We start from the raw sequence: 19,012 nt of genomic DNA, 5'->3' as shown, positions 1-19,012 counted from the left end.
TCCTCTTTCTGTGGCATTTTTGGGCAAAATTAGTCGCCGGTGTAGCTGCAAATCGCTGGAATGTTGGGTACGTTTTGCGCTGTGTACCACCACAGTCGTCTGGTTGCTTTAAACGTTTCGGCTTTATATATATATCTAAGCTTATACATGCAGGTAAGCTTTTACACCTGTTTAGAAAGTTATTTAAAAAGCAAATCTTTAGTTGTATTCCTTTAAGAAGAAGATTCTTTGTCTGACAGTTAGGTTTTATGCATCTATCAGGGTCGGTCAGGGGGGTAGTGGTATACCAGTATACCCGAAAAAAATTCGCCAAAATACCCAAAATTCATCCAAATATACCCAAAATTATACCCAGGTATACTTTATACCTGAAATTGATATACCGAATACCCGTATTTAAGCTGCAATATACCGTATACCCGATTTAAAAAGCCCCTGTATACCGTATACCCAAAAACCCTGGCCGACCCTGATCTATCAATAGGCCATTTTACAGTTATGGATGGAAGCGAGGGTGAGGGTGACCTTGTTTTGATACAAACCTTCTTTGCTTTGTTATGGAAATTGTTCTATCAAAACAAGGTCACCCTCAGCCTCGCTTCCATCCATAACTGTAAAATGGCCTATTAGGGGTTTGCCGAGAGGATGTTTATGATCTGTGCTTTCCATTCAGCCCAAAATTCCGGAAATTTCATTATGGAAGAGACCATTTCGGTTCAGTTTGACCGGATTATTTGGGATCACCTTTGAAGGTTCGCTCATTTCGGTCGGTAAGCACCTCATGTTTATTTCCCTGCCCTTGGATCTCGATTATGCGTCAAGTACCTACCCCTGGGGACCCCAGACCGTGCGTAGTAATTTCAAACCAATCTAATAGCCACTCAAAACACTTTATTGCAGCACTTGGCATCTCTAGACAGTGGTTATGCACCTATCACTGTTAATCTGGGAGGAGGCCAGGCAATTACTGGGGATAATATCATAGGTGACGAATTACTCCTTAATTCTGGCGCGAAATTTCAGCTTTAATTTGTAATTTCACATGTGAAATTACCAAATTGCCATGGCAACCTGCCGTACGTCTCCGTTTCAAGATGGCGAGGAAGTTTTGAAATGTCATGAATGAAGATGTCGGGGCATAAAAAGACGCTTTAGAAAACCTGAACACACGAAAGAACACATCAAGAAGGATTCTTAGAGGTGTGTTGTGGAAAAATTTTGAAAACTTAAGCCAAATTTTAGTTCTAAACGTTTGAGAGAGTGGAGTTCACGATCGATCGATACGATCCAGGATAAACAAGTCAAAAATCCTCGATTGCTAACGTAATTGGTCACCCATGATATTAATAGGTAATCAAATGGTATACTCGTGAAATAAAGGAATAATTTCACTTGCGTTTTGTCAAAATCCTAATAATTTCCCTTGCCTAAAGGCTCGGGAAATTATAAGGATTTTGACAAAATGCACGTGAAATTATTCCCTAATTTCACTCGTCACCATTTGATTACACATACTTATTTTGGGTCAAATGCCCTACCCCAGGGACATCATATAATTATGGTCAAAAGAGAACAAGTCCCCCACCCCTCCAACTTACAGGGCCCGTGCAGGAGGAAAGGCTGGGGGGGGGGGGTCAGGATCCCCCCACTTTTTGAATAACAAAAGGAATCTTTGATGGAATAAGAATATTAGCCTGGCAGACCTCGCTGAAGTATCCAAATTTATGATTCGTCTGTTTCGATCCTATATCACTATGGTAAGGTTCAAAATGATTATCTTTACAAAACTACACTTAGTCGTAGACACAAACACAAACAGTGGAGTCTTTTTTTTTATCAAGGTTCTTAAATCTCCACTGAACTACGATTTCTTTCAATGACATTGTAGACAACTTGAAGAAGTTTCAGGAATTACCTCAGCAGAGCATGATAAATGAATTTCTCCCGATTTGCAAGCTTGTGCTGGTAGATCCTGCAACCATCGCAGGAGAAAAAGGTCCTTTTTGGCAGCTCGAAGGTTAAAAACATGGTCCCGTTAATAATGGTTAAAAAAAGGTCCTAAACAGCCACAAGGAGAGAACAGACACACTTTGAAAGTGAATGAAACACGTGAAAATTATGATGCTGCTCTGCATGGTCATACTTTTTTTGTTACTAACCCCTTTTTGATTTGTTAAACTATTAAAATAAATGATTGATTAGTTGTAACTGTATTAAAAAATATTGAGTCGGCATCAGGTAAACCAGTTTAAGAGTCCACAACCCCACGTTACTCCCACCCCCCCACTCCCCACTACAGTTCAAAAGAGGTGGATCGGCCCCTGCACTTTGAAAACTGCTCCGCGGGCCCTAACTTAGAGTAGCTCTTGGCTCAAATTTGTTGTATTGAAAGAAGGAACATTAACTAAGTGAAAGCCGCATCCATTTATCTCAACTTACTTTTATGGAAGTACAATAGAATGCAATCTTTCTAAACTTCATGCAGCAAGACCTTTAAAACTGTGTTGCATGATGTTTTCCATTTTCATTAGTGCCAAATATATAACTAGCCAATATGTAGACATACTATCAATGCCCTCAAACTCGGGCAAAACAATAATATTGTATCATGCAGTTGTACAGAATAAGAGTCTAGCTTCCTAAATTATAAAACAATAACTTAAATGAATTGATCTGAATGGAATAGAGAGGATAAAAATAGATACTTTGTCACATTCTCTAGCTTTGCCATTATATCTTGCACATGTGAATATAAAATGCCCATGGATTCTTGCAGGAACAATGGCCGCCATCTTTGGCTACCCAACCCCATCAGGGCTGTGCTCTAGCAGAGCCCGGTGGCCCCTGACGCCTAACTTTTGTCCCCGGGCAACTAGAAAATCTCAGTTTTTTCATACAAATCATATGCTGGGCACCCTAGATTTTACGGTTTCAGAGCACTGGGCTCCCTTCAATTTTCCTTAGAGCACAGCCTTGCCCATGGTAATGCAATGCAACTGGTAACCGAGTGGTAACCAGGTCTTTTACAGCTTCCAATCCAAGATGGTGTCTGTGGGACTTGGCGATAATCAAAAGTCCCCACCTTGGGCTGATTTGCTTTATCAAATCTCCAGCTTTCACAGGCAAAACATTCGCGCGCCCAAAGAAAACGCCTGACTGCAGGCTATTGCTAGTGCAGAGTGTACAGTACATATATGACTTAAGTAAAATTATGTGTACACATGGTTATCAGCTAACAAACTAAGTACCCTAAATGTGAGAAAAATGTGTTTATTCTTATTGCATCAAGGCAGACGTTATCGTAGACTGTAAGCAATCTTTCTTTTGCTCTAATATCTTTGAGTGGGTGCGATATGTGCTGTGTTTGTATTCTGCTCTATTGGGAGGAAAAGTCATGACATCATGTTGTCATGCTAGCAAAATTTCTGGATGACAACAAACCAAAAACTTCACTTAAAAAGTGAATTCGCACTGTTTCAAACTTTATTGATCTAAATTTTCTTTGGTTGAATCTGAAAGGATTGGATCTGAGTGTAGAAAAAAAAATTGTGTTGGGTTCACACACTCCATAAATCGGGTGTGTGAAAATAGTATCATGTTGCAGTCAACTACAGCAGCCACGAAAAGTTGTCATTTTCCTAATATAAAACCTATTACTTCTTTGCCGTTCTGCCGACACAGTCATCGTTGCATTAAGCTTCTTATTGTTGTGATCAAGAATTTTGCTACCCTGGTGACGTGGCGTCACACTTTTCCCCTCTATAGAGCATCCTTATAGTCGATGAGGACATCACTCTGATACATTTGCTTCAAATTGAAACTATTGGTTCATATTTTGTGCTGGTTTTATTTGTGGGTCTTTAATTTTTGTTAAAAACCCGAAATTGAACACCCGCAATTAGTGCATTTATGCTAACAAAACTGTCTTAATTTTCGCAGGTTCTACAGGGTACATGTATCAAGTACCTACAGCTGTATTTTGGGTCTTGATGTCAGTAATAATAATAAGAAGCAAACAAGAAAGTTACAGGACAAGAAGAAACACACTGAAAGGGAAAAAGGTCAGTGCAGAATTTAATTTGTGGGTTTAAGGTGGCTCGGTCATTAATATGGACGCATTTAGCTGTGACAAGTTTTTGTCACAACTTTTTCGTTTTAACGCAATGGCTGAGAAACTTTGCAAAGAACAACAGATATCGGTCGGCAATAGTACAAAATATTCTGATTTCATTGATGGTAAATGTATGTTGCTAAACTAGCGCTTAAAAAGACCCTAATGTTCAAAGAAAATCACGTATAGTAATCTAAAATCGCATCTAGTGTATTTATCCCTGTAAACACTGGATTATTTGTCATTTGCTCATATAGGTGATTGTTTTGGCGAGACAATGGCATGGTGGTATGCTTTAACTAGACAAAAGGCACATTTTTTTTTACACTCTATTGTTTTGTAGTAAAGCTGACTTTGAGGGGTTTTTTTTCAATGAGATTGTGAGGGTAGTCTCTAGTATGAAGGAGTGTGAGGAAACTGAGTAATTTGTTCTGAAATTGTGAGGTCTTCACCTCTCATGAGACCTCACTGGTCTTTTCTGTAGTCAGGTCTCGAGCAAAATTTCAGTGCACTTGCCAGATCTGGAAGTGTGCTCTGATTGGTCTATGTTTCTTATCGCTTCTTGTTGAAATTCATTGCAGAAGATTGCGTGACGAGCCAAAAGAATGTCTGTGCAGGAGGCTAAACCAGAACTTGCAGATGAAATTTAATTACCTAAGGTGGCTCCGTCATTAATACTGGAGCATTTAGCTGTGACAAATTTTCTTTCATAACTTTTTCGTTTTTAATGCGATGGCTGCAAAACTTTGCAAAGAACAACAGAAGTCATTTGGTAGTAATGTGAAATATGTGGATTTCATTGATGGTTAATATTTATTGAGAAATTAGCACTTAAAAGGACCCTACTGTTCAAAGAAAATTGCATCTAGTAAAAAAATTTGCTGGATATTTTTTACTGAAATTTCTGGTATCAGCTTTTATTTAAGCAATAGACCACACTTTCTATGGGTTTACCGGCGTGATAACCCACTTGGGATGTTGGGAGAACACTCGAAAAGCTTGTAAATCACTCGCCTTCGGCTCGCGATTTATGAGCTTTTCTCGTGTTCTCCCAACATCCCGCGTGGGTTATCACGCCGGTAAACCCATAGAAAGTGTGGTCTATTGCTTTTATAAAATAACTTTTAATAAACTTTTAGGTAAAAAATATGATTTTAGTACCGTGATCAAGTCATGTCTTCTTTCTAAAGTCATCATAAGCCAATCACGACTCACGATTTAATAGCGCTAAACTTTCTCAAAACTCAGTTCAGTCAAACAACAAACAGCAGCACTTCAAAACACGAGTTTTTGCACTCATTACATGATAAATTATGAAAGCTGTTTTACAGGAAAAGTCAACACATATTCATGCGAACGTACAATGAAAGAATACGTTCATGGTTTGTTTATATCCCTTAACAAAATGAAATATACTTATAATATACTCCGAACATACATGAAGTATACTGCACTGGGTATACTTTAGGTATACTTGATGTATACATTTTGTATACACTTGATGTATACTTTTTGTACTAGTAATTTGGAACACCCCGATGTATACAAAAAGTATACCTCTCCAAGAGGATGTATACTAATGGTATACATGCTTCATACACAGAAAAGACCACAAAAAGTATACTTTTTGTATAACACTTGCAAAAAGTATACAATTTGTACACTTCTAAATTAAGTTGCTGAAACCCATAAATTTCAGTAAGGACAAAGGCATGCATGACCACCCTGGCTCTACATAAATTCACTAAAAAATGTTCAATATTTGCTTGTAACAATAAATTTTATTTGGAGCTTTTTTAACAGTAACAGACGTACAGTATGTCAATAATTTTTAAAACACAATATTATTTTCACTGTAGAAATAGCTTATATATTGTACTTAACATTTAATAAATATTTTTTCATAATTATTTCAAACCCAAAGACTGCTTGCTGAAAAAGGACAATAACCGAATGCCCTAACAAACTTGCAATGAAATTAGTAATCTGAATCAGGCCAACTACTTATCTGTCACAACATTAACTTTTTCTGCGTACATAATTATATTACAGAAGAAAAAAAATTAAGCTTTTCACTCATCCTTCTTTAACTTTCTTGATTCCAAAGCACTCAGCTTGTTTCTTAAAGCCAGCTTCAGAGAGGACTCAGTTGGCGAATGCTTTTGGTATTCTCTCATGACAAATCCTGTAAAGAGGGTCAAAAATCATTACAACATGAGTAGTGAATTTATGGATGGGAAAATTAAAAAAAAGCAGTTTCTGAGAGACTATTAATTTACATAGTCATCATGTTATTGCACACATACCTATAATGCTTTGAAGTATCTCCTTGTCTGGGCATTTCTTTCCATTTGCTCCAGTCAGGTTCATCCCCACCAGCTCGTCGTTTGTGTAAAAACAGTTTAACAAAAACGATGCCGCTGACTTATACGACGCTCTGGCCATTGCTTGGTGAATATGGTTCTGGTACACAAAAACTTGAGAACCAGGAGTCAACTCTACCATCTGTTGGAATTAAGAAGAAAAAACAGCCATGTTATTTTTATGATAGCAATTTTATATAGACATACACACCTGAACAGCCTGTATAATAATTCCACATGTTCTGCCGCATGTCACATTTCAAATGCTCAAAAGACATTGACAACTTTGACACATAACAAGGGCGTGTAAAGAAAGTCAGCTTACAGTTTACCCTTTGGGCAAGTTGTGGCTTGCAGGGACTAGCCCAAGGAAATGCCCCACAAAAGTAAAAGAAAAAAAGGGCAAGGAAAGCAAGAGGTGAGGACGAGGGAAAGTGAAAAAAACAGTCGTGGAGGCAGTGAACTTTTTTACCTGATGCCTGAACTTCAATGCTAAAATTTAGCATCAGAAACTATCAGCATTGTACTTGAATTGTTAGTATGTCTTTCGGGTAGTTCACATCTACATTGTAGATCCTTTTCAGCCTGGTAAGAACCAGAAAAGGTCTTAAATGGCTCGAAAGAGTGGTTTTCTGCTGCATATTATCTGGGAGCAAATGGGTTAAACTGTAAGCCTGACTAGGTCTAGTAGGGTCGAACCTCTTGCAAACATCAAATTAGCCATTGACGACTACATGATTTGCACAAAAACTTTACACTGATTTGTCTACAATAGCATGCACATTCTGTGATTAAAATGGTGAATGAAGTGCTTACCTTAAAGCGTTCTGCTAGAATGGGACTGATCTTTCCAGGTCTTGGAGGATCAGAAACTTAAAAATAATGATAGGAATGACTATAGTTATTAACAAGATCGAAAGTTCACCTTGCATGTAATTATATAGTTTTGTTAGGTTATAATAGTTACGAATAAATACTGCATATTTAACCGAGTTCATTTATTTTTCTAGTACTCAATGATCAATTATCTCCTTCATAAAAATTAAGAACCTACTTAGCCTAAATTGGCAATACGTACCCCAAAATACATGAACCTATTTTGCCAGACTTCAAAAAAGTAGGTTCTTATATGCAGGTGTTTACTGTAATTAGTGGACAAAGACCAGACAGTGGATCGATCGATCCACCACCAAAACAGGGTGCCCCCAAGCAGACTAACTGGATTATGTGCATCCCTTTTTCTAATACCCCTTATTTCTTTTATTCACAACAAGACTGCTTGTTTTCTTTTAACTCTCATTCTTTAATTTTCAGGGATTATCACATAAACTTCCTCATACATACCTTGACCTTGCAAGCTCTTTAATTGATCTTCAAGTTCCCTCACTCTCTTTTTGCGTGTTACGCATGATGGACAATACTCTTCTTCATCTGAACTTGAGAGCGGCTGTGGTAGAACTCGTCTGGGGCATTTACCACCCACAGTTGGTCTGGCTACTAAGTCTTGTCTTCTGTTTGGAAAATTTCTGGGTGTGTTTGTCAGTGGGGTTCTTTGTGCTCCTGAAATGGTGGCTTCTTTCTGTTGATTTGGTATTGACAGTGGCACTTCTGTTAATCTGCCACGCAGAGTTGTCAGAGGAGATCTTGACACTGGTGTGGTGGAATTTGGCATCTGCTGAACTGGTGTTGTGGATACTGGTTCTTCCCACACATCCTGCAGTGTGATCAGAGAGGTTCTCTGCAGTGATGGAATTGCTGTCTGACAAATAGATGGTGTGGTTGGTGGGTCCTCTGAATTGCCCTGCAGCATGTCCAGTGTCTTTTGAAGCTGTGAGATTGACAACACTCTTTCTGGTGTGGCACTCCGTAACTCATTTACTGTGTTCTGAAGACGATGAACAGGATTTGATGGTGGTGTTGATGAAGTTGTGAGATCCACACACTCTGAGACAACATCGGAATCAAAGGGATCTTCTGCACTTTGATTACTCACCAAAGCAGTCATCCTTTCTAGCAACATGTTATTTCGCTCAGTAAGGGCCTGCCGTTCCTTTTCTCTTTGCTTATTTGCCTGCTCCTTTTCAATTCGCTTTCGCTCCTTTTCTGCTGCATCATCATGATCTTTTCGGGCATTTTTCTTCCTATTTTGACTTTCACTGTCATTTTCTTTGCTTCCTCCAGCTTTCTTTCTGCCCTCAGAGGTCTTGGGTTTTTTTTTGGAAGGTTCATCATCTTTAAGAAATAACAGGATAAAATAATAATGTATAAGAAAAAGGTCTGAATAATTGAGTCTCCCAAAAACAATGAATTTGTAGTAGCTGTAACAAAATACAGCCAAGCCTGTTTATGACAGTCACCCTTGGGAAATGGCCAGGTAACCATTATACAGGTCCACTACACAGACAATATACGGCTAAATTAATATTTGGGAACCTGTCCGGTGACCGTAATACACAGGGTGACCGCTATATACAGGGCGGTTATACAGGTTAAATGTTTTTAGAACTTTGATAATTATTATTTTATTATCTACCTCTGTAAATTGAAATTTAAGGGAACAAGGAGCAACCACCTTCAATAATGTCCTCAGTGACTAGTTTTTTATAACACTTACATGTAGTTCCCTTTTCGCGGTGACTTTAAACCATTATATGCTGTTAGTGTCAAATAACAGCTTACTGTACCTTGACTGGTTTCATATCCATCAAGTCGTTTATTCTTTGTTCTCTTTCTCTGCTTCTTACTGGGGGATGAATTCTGTTCACAGTTTGAACTGTTTTCTTCTGTTCCAGAATTTCCAAGCTCCTTGTCTAAAACACTTCTAGCATCACTCATACTGTCTGAAAAAGGCCAGTTAATAAAAAAAGGGTTAGGACTCTTTTTTGTGTGAGAAAGAACGATTTCTTTACCCCTCTTAGCAGTCATTCATGCAGAGGCAAAATAACAGTCATCACTTTACAACTGTAAATGTATATTTATTATCATTATCAGTAAGTTTTTTTTCTTATGTGGTCCAGAGTTCTGACAGATGCACAAGTACATGCTCATGACAGCTTAAATCACTTGAACTATTAGTCTTACCATGGAGAGAGAGAATTTTTCCCCTCCAAATTTCTCCATCATATTGCATTTCAGCAATGGCCCCAGCTCTTACACTTTCCTTGACAGCTAACTTCTTCACAATAATCGCTTCCAATTCACTTCTTCCATTTGGTCGATTCCATTCAACTACTGCAAAGCCATTTGGTTTCACCTACAAGGGGTAGTTAAAAAAAGTTATGAAAGTATTCTAGCACAATGTAAACAAATTTGCTCTTTCGATGTCAGAGAAAAGCACACACATTTAATAGTTTTGGTAATCTGAGACACCAGTCGTGGGTCCCATTTTTTTGTTTGGAATCATGAATAACAAAAACCTGAGCCTGAAGCTCACAGGAATATGTGCACATGTATGGGAAACTACCTTCCCGGTTAGTTACTTTTGATCCAAGAAATACAAGAAATGGCGGCCCGGTCTCCGTTCACAGTCCCTGTTACCCATGCCGGCAGTCAAGGTAATACAGCGTTGATGCTTGTTAATTTCAAACATGTTTTAAAGGGGGCACAAAAATTTTAGAACACTCACCAAAGTCATTATTTCAAGGAACTGTACTACTTCGACGCAATCGTCAGGGATATATAAGGGTATATATTTTGGTTAACGTTCGCAATATCAATTTTGCCCTCGCCGAGAACGATTAACAAGTAGTAAAAAAGTTGTGAGTTAGTTATACTAAAGAAAGTTAGTTATTAATCGGTGACAGAAACACATGAGCGGTTGTTCAATCAGGCGTTACTTATAGTTTCTGTTGGTGACCAGTGGTGAATATATCAAAGCCTTTTCATAAAAAGACTGAAATCAATGACAAAATTGAAATGCGAGTCATGAACGTGGAAGAACATATTTGCAGAAATTATAAATCACTGAGGTTAAAAGAAAACGACAGGAACCATGGATGTCAAGATTCAAATGATCACGCTTCTACTCCCGATGCTGTGAAAGTCATATCGGGTCGTGATCGACTTGTGACAAGCCGGTCGACTGCGAGAAAGCCAGTAAAAAGTCTAAAACGTTTCAGTTCGTCCTCTGTTAGTATTTTTCCCTTTAAATATCCTTAACTACAGGACGCTCTTTTAGAATTAAAAATGACTACTGAAAATTAATAATTTCTCAAGTCTTTTACACTGGAAGCTTATAAGCTTAAGTATTTATTGGGGTTTACCTCGGTGTAAAAACCTGTGAAACTCACGAGTGACGTAAAACAATGAATACAAAGGAGCCACTGAGAAGTCAACACAATAGAGCCAAGGAAAACAATAGCTAGAAAACAAAGAAAAACTTTACAGGTTTTTACACCGAGGATGAGCATTTATTGTCGCGTTCTTATTTGAAATGCACTAGCTGAGCCCGATCGAGTTGTATCAGTTCCAGTTCGCAGACACAAAGATAAAATGAATTTTACGCTGCGAATGTATCAAAGAAGTTCTAAGAGAACAATTCCCTGGCTTGAACGCTGCATTCGACCTGAATGAAGAAGGTAAACTTTTACCATTTTTTCTCACCGATTTAAGTAGAACCGTTGAGCTTACCTATCACCATAATTGCTATTAAAAAACGAACTAAAACGTGACCTGATTAGGGTTTTTCAGGTTTTTTTATACAGTTTAATGTACTCACCATTTTCCTGGATACTGGATTGCCCGAAAAAGGGGAAGCGACAATAAACGTTCAGTCGAAAAAGAGTCTGATGAACCAAGCAATTCACGTTTCACAGCTACTGAAGTTTCGCGCCAAGATCCAACACATACACCGACAAACGTGCCGCAAAAAATCCCGCCAAAAGGAAAACAAACAGACGCCGACGTATTGAGCATGCGTAATATCTGCCTGGGTCGATCGGCTTTTATACGAACACAACATGGCGACTGGAAATGCAAAAGAAACACGTAACTCTAGAAGTTGTGAAAAAAGAAGAGGTACTTACCTGTCTTATCTGTCACATCCGTCGTTGAAAGTTCCCAGAACGTCAGAGTATCGCCAGAAACTAGCTAAAACTTATGATAGAGAAACGAATGCGGTATCTTGTAGCGACACTGTTGAACATTTTGAGTCAGAGTTCCTGGACTACTCATATGCATCTCAGGGGATCGAAGAATACTCTCTGGAAGACCGTAATAATGTTGATTTGTTGAAAGAAGATGGTCGGCCAGCTGAGGTAGAAAATGACAGAGAAGGCCGCCCAACTAGAGACTCCATCGCTGATGAAATGTTAAAGGGGCTCCTGAACAACACGGCAGTTGAGCAAGACAGCTGTGATGAAATTTCGCAAGTTTTTCCTGAAGATCCAGCGCTTGATACAACGTACGGATCTAGCGAGTTTCATGAGGATTTGAACGAGCAAGATAATGACGTGGATGAACTTTCGGAAGCGGAAGATAGGAATGAAAGCAGCACTCAAGATGACTACGTGAAAATTACTGAGCTATCCTTATCACAAGACACCCGTTTATACGAGGGGTCCCCCGTTACTTTTTCAGTTAGCTTGCTGCTGATTATTAGCTTCGCCATAAGGCATAATTTGAGCGGACTGGCTTTGGCTGACCTTTTGACGTTAATTAACATTCATCTTGTTGTACCCAACTGCTTTGCTAAATCGACAGCTGTTCTCAACCGATTCTTTCGAAAGCTTAAGAAGCCTATCGAGTACCACTATTATTGTTGTTGCTGTTTTGAGTACATTGGGCTTACAAAGACCTCCTGCTGTTCTAACAAGTATTGTCTGGTAGATTTTTCCAAAAAAGGTGCACTGGCCTACTTCATTGTCCTACCCTTAGTCACACAGCTTCAGTCATTGCTGTCAAGTAAGTAGATTATCTGCTAAGGTATAGATCATTCCTTTGGTATCAGGTCACTTCCTTCCAAGTCAGTTCGTTCTAAGTAGATGTCCCACCTGTTACTAAATGATACTAAATAACAAAGAATTTCTCATTATCTTTATCCACTACCATGTTAAGTATCCCCTGTCACTAAATAATGCCCCACATCAAAGGATTTCTCGTTCTTTTGGGTTTACCTCGGTGTAAGAATCGTGCACTTTTTCTTTTCTTTGTACTTCATGTTTTCCCAGGCTCTTTTGATGGAATGAAGTGACTGTAAGGGCCTCCACTGACTAGAAATTTAGTTGTCGACAACGTTTTGTTTTCGACAACTAAATGTTATCAACAACAAAAAAACGCAGTGTGTAAGACGGGTTGTTGACAACTAAATGCTAAATTTTGCTGTTGTTGACAACTTAAACATTGTCATTGTCGCAAAAAAAAAAAAAACGTTTTTGACAACTAAATATCTAGTCTGTAGAGGCCTTAAAGCATTCACTCAATACATGTATTTTAACCATTCATCAAACTGAAACAATGTTACATATGTAACTGGTTGTTATCACTTGTTAATGCATTGACAGTTAACATTAGCAGTTCGTGATCAATAATAGGAAAAATTCCAAGATTTAAATGAAAAAGATTTTTTGCAGTCTTGTTACATGTACATGTATTCAGGAAATATTATCATTTGCCTCAGTCAAACAGAACCTCTGTGTGAAATTTATTTTCTCACTCTTATGTATTGTTTTCAAATATTTGTTTTGTTTCTTAGGGCCAGAAGTACCTGATTTTCTGCAGTATCGTGTCACAAGACAAAAACAAAACTCAGATGCCATTGAAGATATCTTTGATGGACAACTGTATAAGAAGCACTTTGGGGAGGACGGATTTTTTAGGGGTTCATCCACACAGGACAAAAAGACACAGATCCATTTGTCCCTGCAAATAAACACGGATGGAGTTGCAATTTTTAGGTCTTCAAAATTTTCCATATGGCCGGTTTATTTTATTGTCAACGAATTGCCTCCAAATTGCAGGTATGTAATAAAAGCTTGAATTTTTACCCTTGATTAAACATGTGCTGTAAGCGTTTTAAACAGCTTCAAACCTCCTCCCCCCCCCCCAGCCGAGTATTTCATTTCTATAGTATTGCTAAATAATATATAATTTCTCTTTTTTTTTTTGAAGTATTGATTAAAGAATGTCAAACCAAAGTAACCAAAATAACAATGGTTGTAAAGTATAGTCATGTAAATAAATTAATTGTGGAACTGAAGTACACAGTTTAAGCATCTACTTGCCTTCATGATGCCACTACCAAAGAGAAAATTCCACAGTTAATAACCAATAAGAGAAAAGAAATTGTGAGAGAAGAGTATCACTTAATCTAACTGCAACACATCATAATGAGCACTGATAATTTGCAGAATTGCTAACTAGTAAGAATTGTTTGTAACTCATTCTTTGCTTGGTAACTGACCTATCTTGAAATGGACCGCTTTTGCTTTTTTTCTCATTAAAAAAACATATTCACATTTTTTTTTTGTTAAAAAACTTCATTCTTTCCCTTTATTTTCTGTCCCTACAGGCAGCAGAGAAAGTACCGCATGTTTGCTGGGCTTTGGTTCGGTGTCTCCAAGCCACATTTCCAAACATTTATGCAGCCATTCGCAAACTCACTAAATGATTTATTCTTCAAAGGTAAGGTTTATGTTTTTAAAATCAGTCCCCATTTTTTGTATTACCTTAAAGCATGCATTTATCTGCTACATTCTAATGTACATATATGCACACTGTAGTCACAGCTACTCTCTAGTATACTATTAGTTCAGAATGTTCATAATAAATACATTGTACAACTGTTGCTGTTTGACATAATTATTACTCCCCGAACTATATATAATTTACAAAGGGGGACAAAGGAAATTGAGTCACTATAGAGTGACTCACCGGACAACTTCCCTAAAACTTTGCTTTATATTTTCTGTAAAGGTGACCTGTATATAGTGGTCACCTGTTAGTGTGCGTAACGGATGCAGTCACCCTTTAGACTTAGATGCTATTCATTAACTTCCAGTAGAGTTTAAAGAGAACCTGTATATAACGGCCACTTGGCCATTTCCCAAGGGTGACCGTTATACACAGGTTTAACTTACAACTCTGACTAAAGGAGATTTGGCATAATACATGTAGATACAAATGTGTGCTTTAAATTATTGAAAATTATTTTCAATCATTATTTAGCAGCTACATGTATGTATGAATTTCAAAATGCTTTGATGTGTTATCTGTTATCAATTAACTTTGAAGTCTATAGAAATTCTGCTGCCCTCATTTCTACCCTATGGGTCAACATCTGAATAGTCAGGATTTTTTTGCTCCTTTTTTATAGGGATTGATGTAAAGCTGAATGGCAAGAACATGTTGCTTCGCTGTATTTTACTCTTAGGGACATTTGATGCCCCAGCAAAGTGCCTTTTCCAAGAGTTTTGTCAATTCAATGCCTTTTATGGTTGCCCATACTGCCTGAGCCCTGGCAAAACTGTGCAGACAAGTAGCAAAGGGCACACTCATGCTTACCCATTTGATGAAGCAAATCTCAGAACTGGTCATGGGGAACCAAGAACACATGAACAGACATTAAAGTTTGCAGCTGAAGCTACCAAGGAAAGTGCTCAAAAGGGCATCCCAAGTAGTGTTAAAGGGGTTAAAGGCTATTCATGGTTTATGTTTATTCCAAAGTTTGACATCATTAGAGGAATAGCCATTGACTATATGCACAGTACATTACTTGGCGTGGTTAAGATGTTGCTTACCCTTTGGAGTGACAAGACATATAAAGCAGAGCCATGGTCTGTCTGTAAAAGAATGAAAGAAATTGAAGAGAGGTACCTAAAGATTAGTCCTCCTTCTTGCATCACGCGCCTTCCCAGAAGCCTGATAGCAAACTTTGGGCATCTCAAAGCATCTGAGTTAAGGACTTTCCTGTTGTTCTACTCTGTTCCATGTCTGTATGGTATTCTTCCAGAAGAGTACTTTCAGCACTACCTTCACCTTGTGGAAGCCATTTACCTTCTTCTCCAGGATTCTATCTCTCCGAATGACATTGTAAAGGCCTCTGCTTTAATAAAGCATTTCTGTATCAGGATAAAGGAACTTTATGCAGCCCGCTATGAAACTTTTAATGTGCACTGTTTACTTCACATGACAGAAAGAGTGAGAGATCTTGGTCCACTGTGGACTCACTCTTGTTTTTGCTTTGAAGACTTCAATGGGGAATTAAGAAGCTTATTTCATGGTACACAAAGTGTGGAAGAACAGATTGTGACAGCTGTCAGTGTGCAACAGAGAATACCTGAGTTGGTTCCTCTCCTCGAAAGTGGATCTATGGCTCAAGAACTTTATGAACACCTTTCAAGAAAGCGTCCCCTTGCTTCCAAAAAGGAAAAACTTCCAGGCAACAGCAACTGCAGCATCGTGGGCAACTTACAAAATTATGTCTTTACTGCTGTTGAGCGAGCTGTAGTCGAATCCCTAATTGGGCCAGTTCAAGAAGTGTATCAGTTTTTCAGATTACTCATTGGAGAGCAACTGATTCACTCCAAGTTATACAAAAGCATGACAAGGAGAAACAACTTTACAATAGAATTTAAAGGCAACAGTGGGGATTCACCACCTTCATTTGGACAGATTTTGTTCTATTCCAAAATATATTTACATTGCCCCAACCCTTCATTTTGTGCTAACTCATGTAAATGTAGGAAGCCACTGTTTTATGCATTGGTCAAAGTTCTGAAACCTAACAAGACTTTAGCAATTGCTAATGATCCCTACACTGGTACTGCTGTTTCTCACCTGGTTCCAGTCATCAGGAGTGACAATAATTGTATCACTGCAATTCCAGTGGACAACATTATTCGATTATGCTTTTTTGTTGACTGTGGTAATGACAATACTCCCTTTGTGGGAATGTTTCCTAATCAGTACGAAAAAGACTAAAGCGTTTGAGTGGTTTTTTTGCAACTGTAAGTGCATGGTAGCACCATCAGAGCACCGTCACAGATACATGTAACATGCAAAATTATGATCCTGCAACACGAATGGGTAGGTTTCAAGTGAATTTTTGAGAGAGAAAAGAAAATGTGTGCCATTTATTAAAAGCTGCCATCTTTTCCTGTCAGGGCACGTAAACATAATTTTTTTTATTAAAACTAGCTTCTTTTAATGTTTTTATTATAGCAAAATAATGTTGTGTATCTTTCGAAATTGCATGACATTGACCCCTTAACGAAGATTGTGTATGACATATCAGTCCCAAAAATGTTGATGTTGTTGCTGAATTTCTCACAATGCTAATTCTTACATGAACAATGGACAATATTATTTTATAAGCATTGGCCAGTGAGTGATGAGTTGCAAAGAGCGAAATATATAATTTTTAAATTACTGCAGTTTTACAGATCTATTAGAGATATGTCTTGTTTGTCCAGTTCTTGTTGTTCAAACGTATTCCTTTCATCAGCATTTGGAATTTCTCAGAGATTCTCTAATCAGGTACATGTAAAACAGTATTCTAGAGTTTGTTTCACTGAAATTATTTTTGGTAACCCTTCAATTCAATCAACATATGTGTTGTTTTTCTACTTTTGTTCCTGCTTTAATTTAATTTTTCTTTTGTTTGGGCATGGTAATGTATGTGAAATTTAAACCAGGGAAAAGTTGAACTACAACATATACTATATATTTATATGTTGTTATATATAAACTGTTTATGCTATACAAAGTATACAAAAAGTATACATCAAAGCTTTACTTCCTAATCAATGAAGATGTTTTTTATACAACTTGGCATCAATGCAGCACTGATGTATACTTATTGTACACATCAGTGCTGTTTGAAGGCCTTGAGGTATACTTGTTGTATACGTCATTGCTGCTTTAAAGTCCTGAGGTATACTTGTTGTATACATCATTGCTACTTAAATGCAAGTGATGTATACAAAGAGTATACATCATTTTTTTTTGCTAAGCCAAATCTTGCTTGATGTATATTTGATGTATACTAAAAATGTACACCATGGCAATGTAATACATACGGTGTATACTATTTGTCTACAAAAAGTATACTATCAGTGCTCTAATTTTGGTATTCATGCGAACGTACAATGAAAGAATACGTTCATGGTTTGTTTACTACAGAAGTAGAAATTGATTGAACATCAGACTGTACGCAGCTGTATTTTGTTGAGTCGATCCGTAAGAATTTCGGGCTTACAGAGGAAACTGGCAGCTATTGTAATGGAGGACTTCATTCACTTTTTACAAGCCGCAGTGGTTTAAGATCTGTTTCCTGGACTTTATTATGATCAAGAAATGCTGCGGTAACGACGTGGCTGCATTTGCGAAGTTGTCGCATGTAACTTTATATGCACGTACAGCGACCAATGGAAATATGTCAGTGGTGGAGAAAGGTTTCTTTGCCGTAGCCACATATTGGCGTTAATATTTGTCGATTTGTGAAGTCAGGTGGTGTGAGGTAGGTCATGGCATCGATATCATCGAATAATTTGTGCAAATGTTGGAAAAAACTAGCCCGAAACTCTGACATCTTTCATCATCGTTGGCAGCTTGTTTACAACCTACAGCGGCCGATTTTGTACCATATCTTGATCAGAGATCTCTTTTTGAAACAATTTCTTTGATTAAGGAATTTAATTTTGAAATAAAATAAATCAAGAATGCTAAAACTATCCGTTTTGTTGCTGGTTGGCACATTGTTAAGTTTTCCTAGAGACTTTGTACACCAGAAATTCACACAGTTGTTGTCTTTCTCTGCGATTTGGCATCGTCGTGAAATGTGAACTGCTTTCCAGCTTTGTACTTTATAACTTCCAAAGCTATGGCAGTAGCGAATTGTGACGCTCAGTAATAAAATATGGAAACCAACTATTTTAATATTAAGAAGGACTGGGTAAGTAACTTGTTATGTTTTTTTTAGCCTTTCTAAAATCATTGTTTGCAGATCAATAGCCGGTTTTGTTTATGGCTCGTGGTCCGGATGCCTTTTTCTATGGGTTTACCGCTATAATAAACCATAGGTTTTTGACCAATCATATCACGCGTACTATCTCAGTTATTTTATAATGATATAATAAATAATGCCAGAGAAATCTCAGAAAAATCGTAGGAGCAGAAGTCTGTAACTAAAAGTCGCTCAAAATTCAGCTGTGAAATTGTTTTGAAATCTCAAAAATAAATTACTATCACATAGAAGGAGCCACCAGTTCGAATTTAACCCTGGATCTTAGGTGGCATAACCATACTACTAACTCAGGATCTTAGGTGGGATAACCACACTACTCATGCAGAATCTTCTAAGGCAATAAGAATCAGGTTGAAAAACTACTATCAGTTCGAATTTAACCCTGGATCTTAGGTGGCATAACCATACTACTAACTCAGGATCTTAGGTGGGATAACCACACTACTCATGCAGAATCTTCTAAGGCAATAAGACCCAGGTTGAAAAACTACTATCAAACATCAACGCACGCAAGGCCTGCGGCCACGACACCATAACTCCGCTTCTTCTTAAGGAATCCGCTTCTGCGATATCTGG

General features: G+C 37.8%; 2 protein-coding genes across 3 annotated transcripts; one reads left to right on the top strand and one right to left on the bottom strand.

Annotated features, from left to right (window-relative positions):
• Positions 1-5,870: 5,870 nt before the first annotated feature.
• LOC140945153 (uncharacterized) lies at positions 5,871-11,308 on the bottom strand. Its single transcript, XM_073394214.1, has 7 exons — positions 11,192-11,308; positions 9,556-9,727; positions 9,159-9,314; positions 7,819-8,706; positions 7,291-7,346; positions 6,418-6,616; positions 5,871-6,296 (listed from the first exon to the last, which is right to left on the bottom strand). Exons 1-7 carry the CDS (start codon positions 11,192-11,194, stop codon positions 6,184-6,186), a joined length of 1,587 nt encoding a protein of 528 aa, XP_073250315.1. The 5' UTR covers positions 11,195-11,308; the 3' UTR covers positions 5,871-6,183.
• LOC140947110 (uncharacterized) lies at positions 9,724-17,013 on the top strand. 2 transcript variants are annotated; one of them, XM_073396191.1, is made up of 4 exons: positions 9,724-12,375; positions 13,166-13,430; positions 13,982-14,094; positions 14,843-17,013. In XM_073396191.1, the coding sequence occupies exons 1-4, from the start codon at positions 11,433-11,435 to the stop codon at positions 16,390-16,392; spliced, it is 2,871 nt and encodes a 956-aa protein (XP_073252292.1). In that variant the 5' UTR covers positions 9,724-11,432; the 3' UTR covers positions 16,393-17,013. The 2 variants fall into 2 exon arrangements, with proteins under 2 accessions (XP_073252292.1, XP_073252291.1); XM_073396190.1 differs by having other exon boundaries at positions 14,786-17,013.
• The last annotated feature ends 1,999 nt before the right edge of the window (positions 17,014-19,012 follow it).

The sequence above is a fragment of the Porites lutea genome, chromosome 8, assembly GCF_958299795.1.
Source record: "Porites lutea chromosome 8, jaPorLute2.1, whole genome shotgun sequence".
NCBI classification, from domain to species: domain Eukaryota; kingdom Metazoa; phylum Cnidaria; class Anthozoa; order Scleractinia; family Poritidae; genus Porites; species Porites lutea.
The sequence above is the reverse complement of the archived record's forward strand: the minus strand, read 5'-3'. Positions and strand labels throughout refer to the sequence as shown.